This window comes from Panthera tigris, chromosome D3 (genome assembly GCF_018350195.1).
Source record: "Panthera tigris isolate Pti1 chromosome D3, P.tigris_Pti1_mat1.1, whole genome shotgun sequence".
Classification (NCBI taxonomy): Eukaryota; Metazoa; Chordata; class Mammalia; order Carnivora; family Felidae; genus Panthera; species Panthera tigris.
The window spans coordinates 14,459,914-14,481,751 of NC_056671.1; the positions used below are offsets into that span (position 1 = coordinate 14,459,914).

At 48.2% G+C, this 21,838-nt stretch overlaps 1 protein-coding gene across 3 annotated transcripts; it reads right to left on the bottom strand.

The window, feature by feature from the left end:
* Positions 1 to 712: 712 nt before the first annotated feature.
* On the bottom strand, positions 713 to 21,790 carry WSB2 (WD repeat and SOCS box containing 2). Of its 3 annotated transcripts, none has more exons than XM_042961608.1 (9): positions 21,700 to 21,790; positions 15,631 to 15,799; positions 8,548 to 8,792; positions 8,258 to 8,389; positions 4,881 to 4,981; positions 3,519 to 3,691; positions 2,659 to 2,769; positions 2,428 to 2,535; positions 713 to 1,747 (listed from the first exon to the last, which is right to left on the bottom strand). In XM_042961608.1, exons 1-9 carry the CDS (start codon positions 21,710 to 21,712, stop codon positions 1,585 to 1,587), a joined length of 1,215 nt encoding a protein of 404 aa, XP_042817542.1. In that variant the 5' UTR covers positions 21,713 to 21,790; the 3' UTR covers positions 713 to 1,584. The 3 variants fall into 3 exon arrangements, with proteins under 3 accessions (XP_042817542.1, XP_042817543.1, XP_007079692.1); XM_042961609.1 differs by lacking the exon at positions 21,700 to 21,790 and adding an exon at positions 9,648 to 9,793 and having other exon boundaries at positions 15,631 to 15,700; XM_007079630.3 differs by lacking the exon at positions 21,700 to 21,790 and having other exon boundaries at positions 15,631 to 15,833.
* Positions 21,791 to 21,838: the final 48 nt, after the last annotated feature.

Sequence of the window (21,838 nt, forward strand, 5' to 3'; positions counted from 1 at the left end):
AAAGGTGTCCGGTTCTTATACTATTCAAAAGGGAGAAGGTGGTTACTTCCATCATTGGCGTTCAACCCGCTCCCCGAGGACACCAAGCAAAGTTTGCAGCTAATGGCAAAGTGGGGCCTCGGGGAAGCCGCCCAGAGCCTCTCAGACTACGCTGTGACATTTCAAGATAACCACAAAATTGAAAATTGGCCCCAGCCATTCCCCGCTGTCCTGCTGTACTCACTTGGTTTGAGAGGTGGTATTTTTTTCTTAGTGGAAAAAATGAAACGGTGAGCCAAAAGCTTTTTAACTTTCCCTTCAATGGAAGCCTCTCATCTTGAAAAGAAATGTTTTTCTTCGGCAACAAAGGTGGTAGAGGGGACTCTCATACTTTTGCAACAAGCTTTATCATGTTACACTGGCCTCCAAAAAGCACCTAGTAAGAAAGCCAAAGGATAAGGTGTTGTGTTTCTTTTAAAATAATTTAAAATATATTAAATTTTCCAAAGGCAGATTTCATTGGAATGAGGTGTCTTGATCAGATAATGACATGCCACTGAAGGAAGGAGAACAGTACTTTCAAGGAGCTATTTCTGTGAAGGGGCGGAGGTGACACCGGCTGAGGAGTCCGATGAGGTGACGCAGCAGAGGCAGACCGCGTACACGAGAATCAGCCGAAGGGGCGGCCACACCAATTCTCTACACAATCAAGAAGAGACATCTTCACAACTGGTCGGCTTAACAACTATGGTTTTTAGATACCGTGGAGGGAAACACAGTTGTACCTTAACATCTGCTGAGAAAATACAAATAAATATGCTACAAATGGCAAACACCTGCAACGCGGTGGCCATCTGAACAGTCATGCAGTTTAGGGGGACATCTGTGTGGGACCGGACATACACATCTGTCATCGCCTGCACATGCACACCACTGTTTATAAAAAAAAAAAAAAAAAAAAAAAAAAAAAAAAAAGCCATTTATAGTGTATCAGTCGGGAGCACGGCCTCTGAGTCAGCTGCAATTTAGTCAATACCTCACGGCACACGGCTCCGTGAAAACTTTGTCCTGCCGGTCAGAGGGGAGCCAGAGGAAGGACGGCACCTGCCAATATCAAAGCCACTCTGACACAGCAGGAGAGAACTTCAGAACAGTGTCACCACTGTGTGTGAAACACGACAACGCTTAAGTACGGGGCAGAAGCCACGCTTGCCAGTCGAGGGACCCAACTCCGCCCCGACACAGAGGCTCCTGAGGCCTGCTGACCCTTCTTACCGAATCAACATGAGTAACTGCGCTTGAATCAAAACCATGACTTTAAAAGGTGTTGGGCACTGCCGTCTGTAAGCGGACTCAGGATTTAAGGGAAGGCTCAGCTGTCGCGGAGCCGGAGTCCCCCTCTGTGACTGACCTCCCCATGTCACGGAGAAAATCCCTGGTGACTAGTCCACTGGTATCTGGTTTCGCTACATTCTGTTCACAGTCCCAAAAAGAAATGATCTTCGGAGCCAAGACCTGACGACTGGCCCCTGGTTCCAGCTGCTCCCCTGCCAGGGAGGTTTATCCTGCTACCAAGAAAACAAGTATAAGACTATGGGGCGTGGCTTAAAAAGTCCTGTATGTGAGGAACTCTTTCATTTTCTTGGGGATCGGCAGTGCTAGCACTTGGTAGGTGGTTAGGAAACTTCGAAGGGCTTTCCGGCATAAGTGCTTCAGTGAGGACAGGACCCTCGGAGCTGTCCAGAACTGGACGTGGCCATCTCTTGTCCTGAAACAAAACCGAGACGGACGCTTTAAGGCCGACCTCAGAAATACATGTTTTCACTGTGACGGGTATCCACGTTCCTCCTCTGACTTGCATCGGCAGGAGACACCCAGAGAGTGAACTGCAACGCTTAAGTGCAACCCTGATGGTTGGAATCGATGTGAAGGCTGTAATGCTGAATAATTAAGGCTGCGGGGAGGATGAGAGGAACTCAAGACACCTTTGGTACCAAAGGTGGGCTACCAAAGGGGTACCTTTGGTACCAAAGGTGGGGTACCAAAGGGCTATCTGGGAGCACAGCCCTTCTGGATCACACCGTGAGTTCAAATGTAACGGAGGGAAGAGCGCCACCTCCTGAATTATGGACGCCGTTCCCTGTAAGGTGGTCTCTGCCCTAAATGGTTTCCCATATAAATTTCTGCATCGTCTCAATTTCTGCTTCCTTGTGAACTTGGCCCATTAAGTGGCATGAATCACAGCTCTTTAATTACATTTAGATTGAACATTAAGAGTAAATGATAACCTGTATTGGCAGGATAGAATATTAGAATTTTGTGTCCTCTTGGATTTCTTTAAAGGCTTCACCGTAGGCAAGAAAATTCTAGAGGCTTTCTTCCCTTAAAAAGCTGCATAGTACACTCAGCAGAAACTGCTACCCATCTGTTCAGCTATCAGATACATACCCTGTGGCAATAACTCCACCATGTGGAAAAAATGTGCAGCAAAGACCATTGGTCATAGGAGCAAATGCGATTGGAGTTTTCAGTTCCAGGGCCCAGATCCTGAGGAGTCTGGACGGAGAGAGAAAAGACACGTTTGCGCATCAGCAGACCTGAGGCCAGGCCAGAGGGTAATGCTACAATTACTTGCGGGGACTTGCTCCGAGGCCCCGTACAGAGGTGTCTCTTCGTTACCTGTCATCCGCCACCGTGGCGAGGTACAAGCCTTCGGGAGAGAAGCACACGGACCTCAGGGAGCTAATGTGGACATCGCTGTCGTCCATGGGGGGGTCAAGCTGGGTGTGGCTGAGGAGAAAGGAACAGGATGACAGGCCTGGAGTGATGGGCCACTCTCCACCCTTCATCTTCTTTCCCAGGCAGGAGGCCAAAATGGTGCGACTAGGAAAGGCTCAAGACCCGTCTTGTACCCCATCTGGAAAACCTCAGGATAAGCAGACTGGGGGGAAAAAGCGCCTTTCCTAAGGCTCCAGGTGTCTTGGGGAAGGGGCTGAAGGGTTAGTCGCGCTCCCTGCGCTGACTTCCTTATGCAAAGTAGGTCAGCCCTCACTTTAATACCACAGTACAAACTGAAAGCCTTTTTTAGGTTAAGATACATGATAATTATAGGACTGCCTATTATTTGCTTCAGAAAACAACAGAGACAAAGAGAAAAAGACCAAGTTTGTGAGAACATGAAAATTCATTTTGGAAATACCAGTTTCAGTAAGAAGACTGTTCTGAATTTGCTACTACAGTTATTAGTAAATGGAAAGAAAGAGTCATTTTGAGGTTTCGTTAACGCTGAATCCAGAGTACACACCGCCTCCTGTATCAGGAGCCCTGAAGCCCTCGGGTCTAATTTGAGAATGTAACTGACGGCGAGGTGCCCCTGCAAGCCAACGCCTGAGAAACACCGAACCCACTGTGCCTTTTACCCAGACTGTCCCCTCCCATGCCCTGGACTCTGCGAGGGACGTGCCTAACCCAAGGCAGCTTTCTCATCAGTCACCCCCCCCCCCCCCAAAGAAAGTCCTAGGCAGGGAGTCCGTCCTTACTGGAGTGACCTCAGCCTCTCGCCAGTATAGGGGTCCCACATGATCACGTTGGTATCGTAAGAAGCCGTGACGAGCAAGGCGGAGTCAGGTGAGAAGTCACAAGAGACAACACTGCTTTGGTGGCCCTCTAGCTTCCGGATTAACGTGTAGGACCGCATGCTCCACAGAAAGACCTGTGGAAAGGAACAGGTGCCCGGTCAGGGGTGGCAGCAAACTGCTTAGAATGTGAACGGTGAGCGGGCGACACAGCGATGCCCACGTCAGGCCCCGTGGCCAGGTGAAGCCAAGCTCTCCACTCCCGCTTTGTACAGCTCTTCCAGAACGCATCATAAAGGTCTAAGTAAAGAAACAGGTCTGAATTCTGGAGGCACTCAACCAACGTACACGTTCGAGGAGCTTACTGTAAGGGAGAATAAACCCAGCCAAGCTCAGGAAGACCACCAGCTAAATGTTCTCTGAGTTCTGCTTCTGAACCCTGTCTGCAAGATCACAGTATATGCTAATGCAGACCTAAGCCAAGAATTATCTTGTCCTTTCACTTAAAACCAAACAGCAGGGTCCGAGGTGAACACCAGGGCTCCCAACAAAGCGATCGTACCCTGTCGAGCCATTTTACACCACGAGTTCACAGAATGGTGGAAATCTGCCCCACGATCGTGCGTACGTCTGACACAGTTCATCACTTTAAACCTTTAATCGTTAAAAACGGGATTTTATTCTCTTCCCTTTAAGAAAACTCGGTTTCACGTAGTTCCAAACCCCAAACGAATGATTAACCAACCACCTGGGCTGTACCATATAGTGAACTCTTAACCTTTGGTTGATCATAGCAAATAGCTCAATACAGATCTAAACTTCAAACAAACTGTTCCCAAACTGTTCTTGGGTTTCTAATACTTTCTGAAATAACGGACAGGATTTCAGGACAAAGTTCCACACGTAACTGTCCATTCTGATTTGAAATGGCATTCCCAATTCTGTAGATTCAAGTTAAATGGTTCAAAGGAAATTAGACCCATACATGGGCTGCAACTTTTAAATTCTTAAGACTCTGGGGAGGGGAAAGAAATTTAAAAAGCACACCTTTACCATTTTGTGAAGGCAGACAGCCCTCATCCAGTGGTGAGAGCAACCACCCACTTCAAACATCTCCTCTCTTCTGGTTTGTGTCAAAGTGCGTATCAGAAGAGAGGTGTGCAAGAGGAGGTCACGGCCCACAAGCACGCCTTCTGTCGGGGGTGGTCTGCACATGAATCTTGAGGCACTGGGCCTACTTTCCCTCTCACGCGAGGCCCATTCAGACCTCCAGGTCTCGCAGAACTCAGGCGGCAGAGAAAATGGTACCCGACGTGTGAGACTTACCGACTTCTCTCCAGCTGCAGAGCACAGCATGCTGCAGTCCGGGGAGACAGAGCAGCAGTAAACCCACTGCAGGTGGCCCGATAACACCTGGATCTGTTTACCTGGCACAGAAAAGGAGCGAATGGTGAGCCAGTTCCCGAAACCACAAAGTCAGAAGACCGGAGAGCTGGTGGTCACCCACCTGCCCAGTACACCCATCTGGTTCTCTGTCAGCTGAGCCCAAAGGCCCACTTTTTTCACGCAGAGGAAGAAGACAGGATTTGTCATTAAACGCTGAAATCGATTCATACGATATTCTGATCCCCGAGGAAATCACTACTTTCTGTTTCACCAAAACCCACCAGATCAATGGGGGAAAGGCTATACATAGATCAGATCTGACAGATCCCTTTGACATGAGAGAACATTCTTTTTAGGTCCCTCAACCACCTCTAGAACTTTGAAGCATCCTCCCAAATTTGAGACTGTCTTATCTGTACTTCTGTCATTTACACTCTGTAATGGCTTCCCCCTCTCCTGCTCTCTCACCCTCCCCAGAGTGTCTGGATGAGCCACGGTGCAGAGTAATGAGGGCCACGTGCTCTGCTGTCAGGCGAACTTGGGTCTGAACCCTGACTCCACGGTTTCCTCAGCACATAAGGGCCACTTACATAACCTCTCCAGTTCTGTTTTGGGGAAAAACTAAAATGTCCATCCATAAGCATAAGAGAATGGGTAAATATATGGAATACATCTACCCCGTTAATTCAGATGGCATTAGGGACCTAGAATTTCCACGGAAGGGGCGCCTGGGTGGCTCAGTCAGTTGAGCGTCTGAGCGTCTGACTTCGGCTCAGGTCACATGATCTTGCGGTTCATGAATTCGAGCCCCATGTCGGGCTCCGTGCTGGCAGCTCAGGGCCTGAAGCCTGCTTCGGATTCTGTGTGTCCCTCTCCCTCTACCCCTCCCCTGCTCACGCTCTGTTTCTCTCTCAAAGACAAATAAACATTAAGAAAAAAAATTAGAATTTCCATGGAGTACTATTTGCAGAAAATATGCGAATAACATGAATCTTTTTGTGGAACGATGACTCCCAAATCCATAACTGACCCCTGATTCCAAGCAGGAATATGCAAGTAAGTATACAGGGGAATGCGGAAGGCTGCGAGCATGGGCCAGGAGGTTGCCGGGGGAATACAGGGAAGGATGCAATGGGAGGGGAGGATGAGATGGGGAAAGAGACGGGGTAGGAGGAGGTACCAAGACAAACTCGGGTTTGAAAGGGGAAAAAGGGGGGAAAAAGTTTACATGAACACAGAGAGTCATGCATTGAAGAGTTTACATATATGTATGTGGGTCCATATAATTTTTTTTTTTTAGGTAAGTCATGGTTTCTTCAGCTATCATATCAGAGCAGCACCTATCCCCAGGGTGGCTGTGAGTGTTGAACAAATTCAGGCAGAAGGGTAGGGCCAGGGCCAGGCCCAGGACCTGGGAACACGACTTCATCCCCTCCCCTCCTGGGAATGCCCTAGTGCACTGGCCTGCTCCCAGTCCCCTTCAGCTAGTCCTGCCTTCCCAACCACTGAAAGGTTTTATTATTTAAAAGAAATTTTTTTTCTAATTTTTTTATTTTTGAGAGAGAGAGAGAGAGACAGAATGTGAGCAGGGGAGGGGCAGAGAAAGAGACGGAGACACATAATCCGAAGCAGGCTCCAGGCTCTGAGCACAGAGCCCGAGGCGGGGCTCGAACTCACAAACCGCGAGATCATGACCTGAACCGAAGTCGGATGCTCAACCCACAAAGCCACCCAGGAGCCCCTAACCACCGAAAGACTTTCAAGTCGCTTCAAGAACCTTCCTTACATGGTGGCAACAAGCTGCCTCAGGATGCATTAAAAATGGCGCCACCTTGGAGGAAGAAGCCTTCCCAGGCAGCAGACCTATCTTATGACTTCACGTGCCACAGCCAAGGGCAGAAACTGCCAGAGTTCTCTTGGTGACCAGATGCCCCTGGATAAGGACACCACAAGCACCTCCTTGGCTGTTTGACAAGTCAGTGGGCTCGTTTCTTTTCTTTAATGTTTTTATTTATTTTTGACAGAGAGAGAGAGACAGAGCATGAGCAGGGGAGGGGCAAAGAGAGAGGGAGACACAGAATCTGAAACAAGCTCCGCGGGGCTCGAACTCACAGACCGCGAGATCATGACCTCAGCTGAAGTCGGACGCTCAACAGACTGAGCCACCGAGGCGCCCCCAGCAGGCTTGTTTCTCAGAGGGCAGGAGTAGCTCATGGTTGTGGGGAGCTGGCCCCGTCACGGCTGAGGCAGGAATACCGGTCCCTCTGCGTTATCAGGGATGAACGCCCTCTTCATCAACTGTCCACGTCGCCATTTCCTCCCTCCAGCCCCTGACTCCCTGCCCACGTGGGGAAGAAGTGGCCTGGAGATAAATTCCCCTTCCCTATGTCACCTTTCCAGTTAAAGCTCAATACTGGAGATGTATGGAATTCTTTGCTGGCCACCCCTGTATGCGGTTCTGCTCACAGCAAAATTCCACGAAAGTTGACCCTCTCAAGTCTAAGAGATTTCTTCTAGGCAAAGATTCCGCTTCACAGAGAAACATGATTTCTGACAGGAAGTATCCCACACGGAGGACTTCTAGATCTGTGGTTCCTAACCTGGGGAGACTCTGCCCTTCACATGGACAGGGCGTGGTGTCTGGACACATTTTGGTTGTCAGAACAAGAAAAGGTGCACCTGGTATCTAATGGGCAGGGGTCAGGGGTGCTGCTCAACTCCCAGAACGCACGGGACGGCCTGGAACAAAGAATTATCATGCACAGGGGCGCCTGGGTGGCTAAGTCAGTTAAGCGTCCAACTTAGGGTCAGGTCACGATCTCGCAGTTCATGGGTTCGAGCCCTAAGTCAGGCTCTGTGCTGACCGCTCAGAGCCTGGAGCCTGCAGCCTGCTTTGGATTCTGTGTCTCCCTCTCTCTCTTCCTCTCTGCCCCTCTCCTGCTTGTGCGCTCTCTCTCTCTCTCTCTCTCTCTCAAAAATAAACATTGAAAAAAAAACAAAAACGAAAGAATTACTGTGCCCAAAATGTCAACGATGCCGTGGTTGAGAAAACCTATGCTCTATCATGTATTTTCAATAGGGGTGGAGTCTTACTTTTTTTATGTGCACAGATACGCACTCAGTGCCTAAGTAAATGGTATATTCTCAATACTAGTATCTCATGGGGATGAGGAAGGTTAGGAAAAAATGTCTTAAAAGACCCCTTAGGAAAACTGGTTGCGAAACACTGTTCTAGATAAAGGTGACATGGGTCACGTGGAGAAAGGGGCAAATATGGTTATCTGCGGAGCCGCTCGGTGGTGCCATCACCTCCATACCATGTCTGTTCAGGTCCCAGATGCGAAGAGTCTTATCCCGAGATGCTGACACCAAAATCAAACTGCCGCTGGGCGTGAAGCTTAGATCTCTCACAACATCTTGGTGGCCGGAAAGATTCAAAAGCAGGAGCCCTGGCGTGGGAGCAGGAGCAGTCGGTCAGTGGGAAGAAGGAGGCGCCCGGTCTGCTGGTCACAGCCACACCCCTCAGCCGGCTGGGGGCCTGGCGGCCCCCGTGATCCCTGATGAGAACATGCACACCCAGACCCTGTCGCGGGCAGAAATGACCTACCTGTCTGCACCTCCCAAATCTTGATCTGCCCATCATTGAGTCCTGTAGCGAGGATCAGGCAAGAGATGTCTGGCACCTGGGGATGGTGGCGTGCCCAGAGCTTCCTGCTGGGTGGAGAAGGCCACGGGCTGAAGGCCAAACCCCAGACAATCTGCCCACAGTCCAGAGTCTTCTCCTTTGGGCTGCCTCGCCCTTTTGTGTCATTTTTGCTGCTCCGGCTTTTGGCTTCAAACCCTTTAGGGATGCTGGAGGAAGCAGAGATCCCTTCATGAGTCTAAAATTGTCACCAAGGCAACCAACCAACTTCTCATTTTAGGGTATCTGAGACATTAAAGTTCTAGAAACAAATTGGCCTTCCGTGAATTCTGGCATGACTTTTCATTTCTTTTTAGAATCCATGTAACAGAGACTTCATGAGCCTTGGTTCATCCCATTTGTGATAGCCCTGCAACGGGGTGACCCGCCTTGTGGGATAACTAGATCACAGAAGCCCCAGGGAGCCATACGCTTCCTCAGAAAGTTCTCTCGGGTTTGGTGCACGGAAGGAAAGATGCACTCAGTGTTTCCCATGAGGAAGAAGGCATGCCGTAGCTTTGGAACTAGGACAGATCTTAGAACTTGAATACCCATCTGCTACTCCCCTGCCTGATGAGCCCCTTTATCTCGAGCTTAGAAAGCCCCAAGGAGCGGGAAAATAAACCCTCTTCCGGCCAACACAGTTTGCTTGGTACACGCTGATTTCCACCTTCACTCGCTTTGTGTTCCAACCAATCAGTGAGGCTCTTTCGCTTACCTCTCTGACGGTATGTCCAGCACAGGAACCGACCAGTGAGGTGATCAAGGAGAGAAAGAGCCCACCGAATTGTGCAGAAGTGCACTGACCTCAAAGATCCCGTGGCCGGACCCCCCGCTTTTACCTTCTACTTGACGGTAAAACACAGGCCCAGATGAGTCACAGAAGACGCAGGCCCCGCCCACCATTCCCCCCAGTAGACACCACCTCACGGGCTTGAGAAGTTGGACAGCCCCAGGGGTTCAGCCCCCAACATCAAAGTTTCCCATCTGCAGTATACTTTATCAGTGCAAGTGTTAAGTCCTACCTTTCTGGGTGGCCCTGACCATACTCCGGGCATACCAAACTGGGGGAAATGGAGATGAGGAAGCTGGAACTCCATTCCATGAAAAATTCCATACTCAGCGTGTACATAACAGGACGTCTTTATGTATTAGATTTGTTCCCCCAAAGCTGTAAGTAAATCATATTTTTGCCAAGTGTGTGGCTGAAATCTATTACAAAATTTTCACTAAGCTCACCTGTAAAATTAGAAGGGAGGGGATGGAATTGAGGCAAACATAGGCTCCTCCAGCTCTAAAACTCTATTAGCTGAAATCAGAGGTTGGCAAACTATGCCCAGGCCAGCAATCTGTTTTCAGAGACGAAGTTTTATCGGAAACCACCACATTCATTCCTTCACATACCATCAATGGCTGCCTTCCGCTGTTAACGGCAGAGCTGAGTAGTCTCGACGGACCGTATGGCCCCCAAAGCCAAAAATATTTAACATCTGCACCTCCACAGTAAAAGTCTGCTGACCCCAGGTCTCAATGGCCAATGCAGTTTGAAAACCTGTCGTCCTGACAAACATCTGAATATGATAATGTCTTTTCGGCTGACCCTGCTCAACCCACACGCTTTGTAGACCTGTCTGGCCCAGGCACAGGGGCCTGAGTCTGCCATCCAGGGAAGAAGCACAGAAAAGGCAAGACGCAGGGAAAGCTTTATAGGACACCCGGGAACCACCGAAGTTCCATTTGTTTTATTTTTTTATAGAATCCTAACTTTTGTCTTTGAATTAAGGAATAATCTGTAGTAGCTATTTTATTCCAAAGGAATTAAGGCATATCTGCACATTTTTAAAAAAATGTTTATTTTTTGAGAGAGAGGAAAACAGAGTGTGAACAGGAGAGGGTCAGAGAGAGAGGGAGACATAGAATCCAAAGCGGGATCCAGGGCTCAAACTCAGGACCACGAGATCATGACCTGAGCCGAAGTCGGACACTTAACTGACTGAGCCACCCAGGCGCCCCAAGGCATAGCTGCAGATTAATTCATTTAAGTATCATAAATTTACTTTCTCTCTTTTTTTAATGTACTTTCTCTAGAAAGAGATACTGGGGCGCCTGGATGGCTCAGTTGGTTAAGCGTCCGACTTGGCTCAGGTCATGATCTCGCAGTTTGTGTGTTCGAGCCCCACCTCAGGCTTTGTGCTGGCAGCTCGGAGCCTGGAGCTTGCTTCAGATTCTGTGTCTCCTCCTCTCTCTGCCTCTCCCATGCTCATGCTCTGTCTCTCTCTGTCTCTCAATAATAAATAAAACGTTAAAAAAATTTTTTTTACATTAAAAAAAGAATGAGGATAGATTTTCCACGTAAAGGAGCTTGGGACAGGGTCTTCTGTGGAGAACAGGAAGGAACACAGTGGTGTTGAGAGGTGTGATCGGTGCACACTGAGGGCGGGGGGGCCGCACAGTGGAGAGCAAGCACCCTCCTGTGCTTCCCTGTCAGTGCCTGGCCGCGTTGTCGGACTCTCATCCCACTATCCTCCCACTACCGTGAGGACCCACTGGAATTGTGTAAGCAGCTACGGGACCTAATCAGACCTGTGTTTGAGAAGAATGGAGGAGGAGAGCTGAAGACAGGGAGAGACCATTCATCTGCCAGACCTGTTCTAGAGTCCCGTGGTACAGCAGGGAACCATGCCCTCAAGGACCTGACATTTTAGTTGAGAGAGAATGAAAAAAAAATTATATATATACACATGTATGTATGTATGTATATATGTGTGCACGTATGTATGTATACATACATACACACACGCACACATACGGCATATGTCAGATTTTGAGAGGTACAAGAGAAAAAGGCCAGGATAGAAGAATGAATTGCTGAGTAAATAAAAGGGGGCTTAATCCTGGGTATGGGCAGACGCTAAAGTCAGGAGCAAGGAGGAAGTATCCTCAGGGATGGGGGAGACAGGAAACAGAGCTAAGAAGTCCTAAACTGGGCCTGGCTTAGAGCTTTATCATTCAAAAAAAATTTTTTTTAAGAGAGCACGTGCACATGGGTGAGTGGCGGAGGGAGGGAATCTTTTTTTTTTTTTTTTAATTTTTTTTTTCAACGTTTTTTATTTATTTTTGGGACAGAGAGAGACAGAGCATGAACGGGGAGGGGCAGAGAGAGAGGGAGACACAGAATCGGAAACAGGCTCCAGGCTCCGAGCCATCAGCCCAGAGCCCGACGCGGGGCTCGAACTCACGGACCGCGAGATCGTGACCTGGCTGAAGTCGGACGCTTAACCGACTGCGCCACCCAGGCGCCCCAGAGGGAGGGAATCTTAAGCAGGCTCCATGGTCAGCACTGAGATCGACACGGGGCAATATCCTACAACCCTTGGCTCATGACCTGAGCTGAAATTAAGAGTTGGACACTCGGGGTGCCTGGGTGGCTTAGTCGGTTGCGCGACCGACTTTGGCCCAGGTCATGATCTCACAGTTCCTGAGTTTGAGCCCCACGTCAGGCTCTGTGCTGACAGCTCAGAGCCTGGAGCCTGCTTTGGATTCTGTGTCTCCTCCTCTCTCTGCCTCTCCCATGCTCATGCTCTGTCTCTCTCTGTCTCTTAATAATAAATAAAATGTTAGGGTACCTGGGTGGCTCAGTCGGTTAAGCGGCCGACTTCGGCTCAGGTCATGATCTCGCGTTCCGTGAGTTTGAGCCCCGCGTCAGGCTCTGTGCTGACAGCTCAGAGCCTGGAGCCTGTTTCAGATTCTGTGTCTCCCTCTCTCTGACCCTCCCCCGTTCATGCTCTGTCTCTCTCTGTCTCAAAAATAAATAAACGTTAAAAAAAAAATTTAAAAAAAAATAATAAATAAAATGTTTAAAAAAAAATTTAGAAAGAGATACTAAGACCTCTATCATGGGGTCACAAAATCTGGGGCAGAACTAGAACTTAAGTCTTGGGTATCCAAGCCTACTACTCGACAGATCCCCTGGACTTTGGAGTTTGCCACTGAATCAACTCCCTTGAGTTACATGGGGGGGGGGGGGGGTTGGAGGTGGTGCATGCATAGGGAGGGGATGGCTAGCGGCAAGGGAGGGTCATAGGGGGAATTTAACTTCACTGCAATTTAAGCTTCTAAAAACTTTATTTCTAAAATTATTAAAATACAATTCTCTGGTTAGTATCAATTATTTGCTCAATACCAAAGGTGCTATTAATTTTTTTTAATGTGTAACAATCCAAACAAGAATATAAAGACCTCAGAGTTCCCCTTTTAAAGGACTTTAAGAATATCAATTATTTTAAATTATAAAAATAATAGAGAACTATGGGAAAAATTTGGAAGGGAGACAAATAAAATAAAAATTACCCATAATCCTAACACCACTCTAACCAGAGTAAACATTTCAGATCAGTTTTTTTATTTACGTGTATGTACATACATTAAAAAATTTTTTTTTCTTTAACATTTATTCATTTTTGACAGAGAAAGACAGAGTTTAAGTGGGGGAGGGACAGAGAGAGGGAGAGGGAGACACGGAATCCAAAGCAAGCTCCGGCTCTGAGCTGTCAGCACAGAGCCCGACACGGGGCTCAAACTCACAAACTGCGAGATCACGACCTGAGCCGAAGTTGGCCGCTTAACCGACTGAGCCACCCAGGCACCCCCACATTTTTTAAAGACAAATTTGGGACCATATTACATATATGGTTTTATAGCTTACTTTTTTCAGTAAGCCTTCCTTATATTATTAAGCATTATCCTAAGTTACTATTCTTCACAATGTGTGATTTTTCCCTAAAACAAGTAACTTCTCATTTAACATACTAAACAATAACATTTCTCTCGCTATATTTAAAGAACAGAGACACAAAAAGGATTAATACTCCAATTTCCGTTTTCCTAAGTTCATACTAGAAGGATATATTTACCTGTGGTAATGGAGATGTTTGGATAGGAGTGATTTTTGGAAAAAGTTTCCATTTTTATGCTTTTTTAAAAAATTCTTTTTCTGACTAAATTCGTACTGGACTGGATATACAGTTGAGTCTCTTACATTTACAGTAGGAGCTCAATAAGAAAAAAGAATGGCTTTGGCATTCTCATGAAACTGATTACACAGAAGAAACTGAGTATCATGATTAAAGCAAAAAAATCTCTCATGGCTGCAAAAATACCCTATAGCAATGCCGTAAGTTCCTGCACCATCCTCTCATCACTGGATTTTAAGGGATTTCTGTTTTGTCACTACTACAGAACCAACTCCGGGACAAAAATCAGCGTATGTAAATAAAAACAGATGACCCCATATCCCAGATCCCCGGTAGCCGGAGAACAGTTTCAAGGTCCTTGATGCATCCTGCCAAACAGCCAAATGGACATCCCTCAAACCCAGCAGCGTGCAGAGGACCGTCTCAGCGAGTTCTCTTCGGCGGTGCCTGTCATCAAGGCAAGGAGCTTCAGACTCCACTTAGGAAACATTAAACGTTAAATCTAATGCGCGATGTGAAGAAACGCCTAATACGAAACAAATGAGACCCTCAAGGGCAGGGGCCTTGCTGGGTTTCTTTCAGGATTCTCAGACCCTGGCTCGGTGTGAGGCCAAAAAAGATTTCCAACAATACTGGCTGAATAAATAAAGGCAGACATGGAACTGCCCTGCCACAAATGAGAAAATGCAGACGCTGGGCCCTTTGACCAGGCGCTCACGGCATTCGGATGCTGGGACCTGTCCAACCCCACAGAAAGAAACTAGTTAACATCAGAAAAAAACCAAACACCCAATTTAAAAATGGGCAGGGGCACCTGGGTGGCTCACTCGGTTGAGCAACAGACTTCAGCTCAAGTCGTGATCCCAGAGTCATGAGTTCGAGCCCCACATCGGGCTCACTGCTGTCGGCACAAAGCCGGCTTCAGATTCTCTGTTCCCCTTTGTCTGCCCCTCCCAGACTTGCACTCTCTCAAAAATAAATAAACATCTCAAAGCAAAACGGGCAAAGAATGTGTATGGACATTTCTCCAAAGAAGATTTGCGATGGATCAAGAAGCATAAGGAAAAAAAAAAAAAAAAGCATAAGTAAAGGTGCTTGGCGTCAGAAGCCATCGGGAAATGCAAATCCAAACAATGAGTTGCCACTTCCTGCCCCACCAGGACGGCTATGCCACAATCAGAAAGACAGACAACAAGTGTTGTTGAGGATGGGGAAATAGCACACTGCTGGTGGGACTGCAGAATGCTACAGCCCCCTGCTCAACAGTCTGTTTCTCATGCAGCGAAACACTGAAAGCATACGTCCACGCCAAAACCTACACATAAATGTTCACAGCAGCGTCATTCCTAATAGCCAGAAAGGGAAAGCCACCTAAGTGTCTACCAATGGACAGATTATACACAAAACGTGCCGTCTCACACATTATGGAGTATTATCTGGCAATAAAAGGAAAGGAAGTAGGAATACGTGCTGTAACACGGATAACTGAAAACAAAATCCTAAATGCGAGAAAGCAGTCAGAAAAGACTACACGGTGTACAATTCAATTTATGTGAGATGTCCAGGAGAAGCAAACGTGTAAAGACAGAAAGTGGATTAGCGGCCGCTCAGCGCTGGAGAACAGAGTGAGACTGGAGGACGACAACTAAGGGATGCGAGCTCTCTCTGGGGCAAGGACAGTGGTTTTGAGATTGATAGTGGTGATGGTTGCACAACTCCGTCAATCTACTGGAAGCCACTGAACTGTACTCTTTAGATGGGCAGATTGTATGCGGGGTAAATGACAGCTCACTAAAGCTGTTAAAAAATGACAGTGCGGATAACATCATCTCCACTGGATTGATTTTCACACATACCAAACGTGAGGGGGCTCCAGAAACCCCAATGATCAATTCCTGGTTTTCAGCCACTCCCTCTCTCCTGCTCCTGGGCAGGGAGACCCACAAAGGGTAGGGAGTAATCTGGGAAAGCACTCTCAAGTTCCCCACCATGAGGACTCCCTCGCTCCCCTGGGTCTGGGTGCGACAGAACTTACAAGTGCTCCTCCAGCGGCCAGGGGATCAGCTTGACGATGCAGTGTCCTTGAGACCACGCGAACCACGAACCATCTGGGGAGAAGGCCACGCTCCAGGTTTCGCAGCTCGACTTCCAATCGAACTGGTGGGGACGCCCGGGCTTGAGCTCAGCCAGCAGCAGCGGTTCCTCTGAGACGGGAGACAGCATGCTTCAGACGAACACCCTCACTTCCCTGGGAAAGTGGGGAGCCGGGCTCCGGACCGCCCCGCTGACTCAGACCCAGGAAAGCCGCGGTCTCCCCAAGGCAATGGGTGATATTCTGGATTCCAGGAGGGAGTTGTCATTTAAATGACCTGCGGCAATAGCAGTAGCCACAGGCCACATTCCAGTGCGGTTACTCAGTTCTGGCACTGGCCACCGCTGGTTAACCGTGACTCACAGTAACCTTTGTGCCAGTGAACCCAGTGAATGGAGGCCTCGTTTTCCTATGAATGCTCGAAGAGGAAGAAAGAGGAGAGACGGACCAGGCTGGACCACGCTAGCTAGACAGTGCAGATCAGGAGGCCTTCAAATGTATTTAAAGTCTCCTTAAAAGAACCTGCCACTGGGAAGCAGGTGAAAGAAGGAATATCCGACACGAGAAGGTTCCCTCTCATTCACCGGCATCCTCCCCATCGCGGAGGCTAAAATGTTCAGCGCTTGCCCAGCTTCCTGCCGCTCAGACCTCTTGATCTGGCCTTCCACTTCCATCTCCGGTCTGTTCTGGTTTTAAACCTTCATCCCATCTTGCCCAGATCTTTTTTACAAGACTCTCCTGATTTTCCTCCCCGCCCCAGGGAACTCCGCTAAAGCTGAAACACACATCACATCAGGACATTTCTCTCAAACACATTCCAGGCTCCCACCTGTGTACACAGAACAGCAGTGGAGCCTGGGCCTTGAACCCCAGACCACCGGCCCCGCCTCCTTTCCATGACCTCTGGCCACACGAGTCTCACCTGGCCAGGCCCCACACAGCTCACTGGTATGCACACCTGAGCTTCTGAGAATCCCTAGCACACATCCCTATCTCTATGATCTCTACTAAAGCGGAAGTGAGTCCCACCCTGCTGACTTCATTCTCTCCTATAGTTTACTAATTTCCTTCTGGTCCACCCTCCACCAGGATTTAAGCGCCCTTGTTCAAACACCAAAAGGAGTTCATTTTCATTTCTCTCAGGGCCCCAGCACAGTGCCTTGTGAACAGCACGTGCTGCGCTGGTGTTTCTTCCTCCACCTGAAGGGCATTTCCTAGTTCAAGCCTCTACTCCAGAGGAAGGTTCTCAATGGAAGCTCGTAAGCTAAAGGCATTCAGAATTGATTTTCTGACTACTAATTATGATTATGATATATACTAATATAAAAACTGGCTTCCACTCCGAATGAGGTCATTTCCTGATGTCTATGTTCCACTTCACTAGTTTCAAGACCTTGACCCTTTTTATACCTGTTACCAGATAGATACTGATTTAAACCGCCCCTATTTCATATATTTTAGGAGACATCTTTATAGGTCTTTTCACATATATGACCATTGAAATCAGGATATATCCTACAAACGGTGAATTTTTATAGCTAAATAGGCAGCATTTTTTCTCAGTGATACATATGAACCTTGGTATCTTGTGTTCAGTGAAACGGGTGGTAAACATGTATACATAGAGAGATGCGTGTCTGCATACATAGAACATCTCCTGGTATATGCATTATAGATGTGGGTATGATCTTGTGTTATAAAATACATGTGCTGCTGAAGATTCTCTCTTTAAATAGCATTTTAATCCTATCAAGCCTTTGGTGGCTTTGCTATTTAAAGAAAATTTAAGAAGTTTCCTTTGCAAAGAGAATAGTCATTTCCTGAGGTTCTATGTATAAATCTAGGTTTTAATACATTGGGTCTGTCTAAATTGTTATTTGTATAGGTAATTCCTCCTAGAAATCTGTACGTGAGATCTTTTCATCTACACAAGCACTGGTCTACGGGAGCATATTCCTTTGGATGGGACTATCTGCATGGTAAGAAGTTACTTTATATTTTAAATCCGAAACCGGTCTCTCAGTGTTACCCAGCCACCCCCTGTGGTGTTGTCTTCATTCTCGTTATTCCTGGATATTTTCTTGTGGTGGCCTGGCCCTAATCTCTGTCAATGCCCCCTTCCCGTAATCCAGTGGTTCTCCACGGACTTTGCCCCCTGGGGACATGTGGCGCTGTCTGGAGACATTTTGGCCGTCATGATTGGGGGTGGTGCTACCGGTATCTAATGAACAGAAGCCGCGGAGGCTGCCAAGCATCCTCCGGTGCACAAGACAGCCCCACAACTAAGGACTATCTCGCTGAAAATGTCGGGAGAGCGAAGGGGGAGCAACTTGGATGTCATCGACTGATGCGGAGGCACATTCTTTCCTGTTAGACGGAAACGTCTCTATCCCACCCTGAGAGTATTCACACTTGGGTCACTTCTCCCACAACCTGCACTGTGGAGGCTTTGCACAACATAAAAGGGTCCCCCTTGACTCCTTTTCTTTCCTTCCCAAACCAAATCCATTAACTAGTTTTATCAGGGCTGTTTCCAAAACACTTGGCAAACCTAACTTCTCTATCTCCATGGCTACTATTCTAATCTATGCAAACCATTTCATCAACATCACCTCTCACCGAGCAGTCTTCCAACTGCTCTCCTAGCTTCCACTCTGGCCCCCGGCCATCCATTCTCCTCACTTCCTAGAGTGATCAGTTTCAGCCACTCTTAAAAATTCAAACTCCTTACTGTGCCCTTGAAGTCCTACATAACCTGGCCCCTTGCCTTCAACCCCACCTGGGCTTATGACTCTCCTCTCCCTGCCCCTGACTCCAGCCTTCACTCACCCCTTCACAGTGCCCAATTAGTTCCGAACTCAGGGCCTTTGCACCAGCTGGTCTCTTCGCCTGGAATGCCCTTCCATGACTGGCCCTTCTCTTCATTCAGTCTTGGCTCAAATAACAACTCCTTAGAGTGCTCTTCTCTGCCCCAAGTCAATCTCCTTCACAACTCCTCAACATCATGTTCTTTATAGCACAATCACCACGATGAGGAGTATCTGTCTCCCCTCAACCAGGACACCAACTCCATGCTAAAAGGGACCTTGTATGTTTCTCTTCAGTGCGTAGCGGAGTTCCTGGCAGAGAGCAGGCAGTCAGTCAGTATTTGCTGAAAAAAAATATATGTGGTATACCTCTTTAAATATAAACAAGATGAAGCCCCTTAAAGTATTATGACGCTTATGCCAAACATTTCATACGAAATGCTTCTTAAACATGAGCCATACCCAGATTTCACACTCTATTTCCGTGATATGGAGATTTAATCTCCTGCTATTTCAGGCTCAGGAATCCAGGAGCCAAAAGAAGAAAAGAACTCACTGACTCCTATCTCTTCGTTTCTAGAGTTAAAGAAATTCTGAAGGGGAGTCTGAACCCAAACTAAACTTGGCTGCTGGGGGGAAAAAGCCACAATTAGTGCAGAACTTAAAAAGCAAAACAAAACAAAAAGACCCCCACAAAAACAAAAAACAGAGCCGAGAGGATCCAGCTCTCATCCGGGATTGCACCTGCCGTGGCCCTTCTTAGTGAAAAGGCCCACGGATCAGGGTTTTTGTACATCCCATCATTGGGATGTACTTGGACAAACAGACTGAATGGAAAGATACTTATTATGGGCTGCTTCTGTGCAAGGAGATTCACCTGAGCACAGACAAGAAAGCTAGGACTCCAGCCAGCGGGAAGCTTGCTGGTTTGTCCAGCCTTGCGATCTTGACATTAGCTGTTCCCTGGGCCTGGAAAACAGCCTGGCAGGCCCCAGATCTTTGCCTGCTGCATCCTACCATTCAGGGGCTCAGTGTCAATGTCACATTCTGAGACCTTCCTGGTCTTACTATCGGTCAGTCTCTTTCCGTTCACCCCATTTAATTTTATGGGCACCACTCACTCGTCTTTTCTTGATTGTTTACTTGTTTTCATGTATTCACTGCCTCTCTCTTCCCCACCCACACCCCAAACTTGCCTATCTGCTCGCTATTGAGCCGTACTGTCCAATACAGTAACTACTAGCCACAGTTGACCACTGACCATCTGAAATATGCCAAGTCCGAATTAAGATGGGCTGTTAAGTATATAACATACACCAGATTTTGAACTTAGTACCAAAAAAAAAAAAAAAACCTAAAATAAATCAATAATCATGTTGACATGATATATTTTAGATATGCTGGATTGACACATACAATTTTAAAATTGGTTTCACTTTTTTTTCACGCAGCCGGTAGAACATTCTAAATTACAGATGTGGCATTATATTTCTATCGGTCAGTGCTGGCCTAGAGAATGCCTGGCACACAGTAGATACTCAATAAATATTTGTCGAAAGAATAAGTGAATTCTAACCACTGCTCTGAAGATATCTACTGTTGTCCATTGTAATCCCATTACAATGGGCTTTATTCAGTTTCAAAAGAACATAAAACTCTCTGGCCTTTTTTTTTTTTTTTTTTTTTTTAACAGTAACTTGGCAGCTCTCAACAGCTCTGCCCACACCCCAAAACACAGTCGTCAATCATCAGGAAAAACTCAGAACTGGAAACAGATTCCAGCTAAAAAGGGAGACTAACTACAGATCGCTTTCAGTTTTAAGTATAAGGAGTCAATGGAAACAACAGCGGAAGCTATAAAAAGATTCACATAAGATTCAGACAAACAGTAGGGGCCATTTAAAAAGTGGTAACACACTCACTGAAAAGAAAGCCCTTATCTGGATGGGAAGGCAGAGAGAGCTGCCTCTACACCTTTTACTGAATGCCTGACTGCGGCAAACAAAGAAATGTCATTTCCCAAATTAAAAAAAGTTACACCACCCCAGGGAATACCCTGATTTGAACCTACCCACCCACAATCCCTGGCTCCATCAAACAAGCCTGGGAAACACAAACATCAACAATCAGAATTCTCCAGACCAAGAAGAAGCGTGAACTTCGCTGGAAGAATACCAAGAGGTTCTGGAACAAATTCTGAACCCTAGGCCTTGACCCCTTCTGAGAATTTTCTCTAAAGACACTGCCTTTAAGCACGGGGGTATATATTCAAGAGTTGGAACTCCCAGAATAAACCCCAAGCCCACCCCAAATTTCTGTACAGGTGGGGTTTAAAGGCAAGGTGGGTGGAAGGGAGGAGACGGAGGGATAACCTGGAGGTTTTGCCTTCGCCGTAACAAGCACACATAACAAGCACTCCGAGATTACATGTTCATTTGGACTGACTCTCCAAGTGTATCTGATATTCTCAGACTTCCACACCGTCTTCTGATGACAGCTGTTAACAAGGGTAGAAGCATGAACCCCACCCATCAGTATTTCCTACACTTGCCCTATCAAACACGCCAGCAAGGATCAACATCCCCAGCCCCACCCCACCTCTACCAATCAGTCTCCACCGGGAGAGGCTCGCAATAGATTTTTTTAATAGGGACCCCAGACCCCATTCTTATGACTATGCAAGTTTGGGAAGCTCCCAACCACCCGCTGGGGCACGTGCCATTATTATCCCATTTTGCAGATACAAAACAGACTCGAGTTATGCGGTCCGTCCAAGAGCACACTGCTCGTAAGGGGCAGAGCGGACTCCCATCCAGACCTGCGTCACCTGGCACCTGGGCACCCACCCCCCTGGGTATCACCCTCCCCCCCAGGGCCTGGCGAACCCCCGCGTTCTCCCTGGGCATAGGCGTCGGGCCTCGGGAGCCCCCCACTGTCCTGGGGGACGGGGATCCCCGGCACGCAACGGCCCGTGCTCCTCGGGTCGCTTCGGCGGCGGGCGGAGACCGGGTGGCGGCCGCTGACAGCGAAAGTGAAACAAAGCTGGGCGCCGGGCGCGCCCCCAGCCGCCTGCCCGCGCGGACCGCCCAGGCCCCGCGCCCCCCGCCGCGCCCCTCCCACGGCCGAGCCCGCGCCCCCGCCCGCCCCCGGGGAGAACGGCCCCGGCCCCGCCCGGCGGGAAGCCGCGCACCCCAACCCCGCTCACCTCCGGCCTCCATGGAGGACGCGTGCGGCCCCGCGGCAGGCGGCGGGCGCCTCAGCCCCCCGGGCCGCCGGCCCTCATACCGCCCCCACGCCGCCCGCCCCGGCCCCGGCCCTGGCCCCGGCCCCGCCGCCGCCGCGCC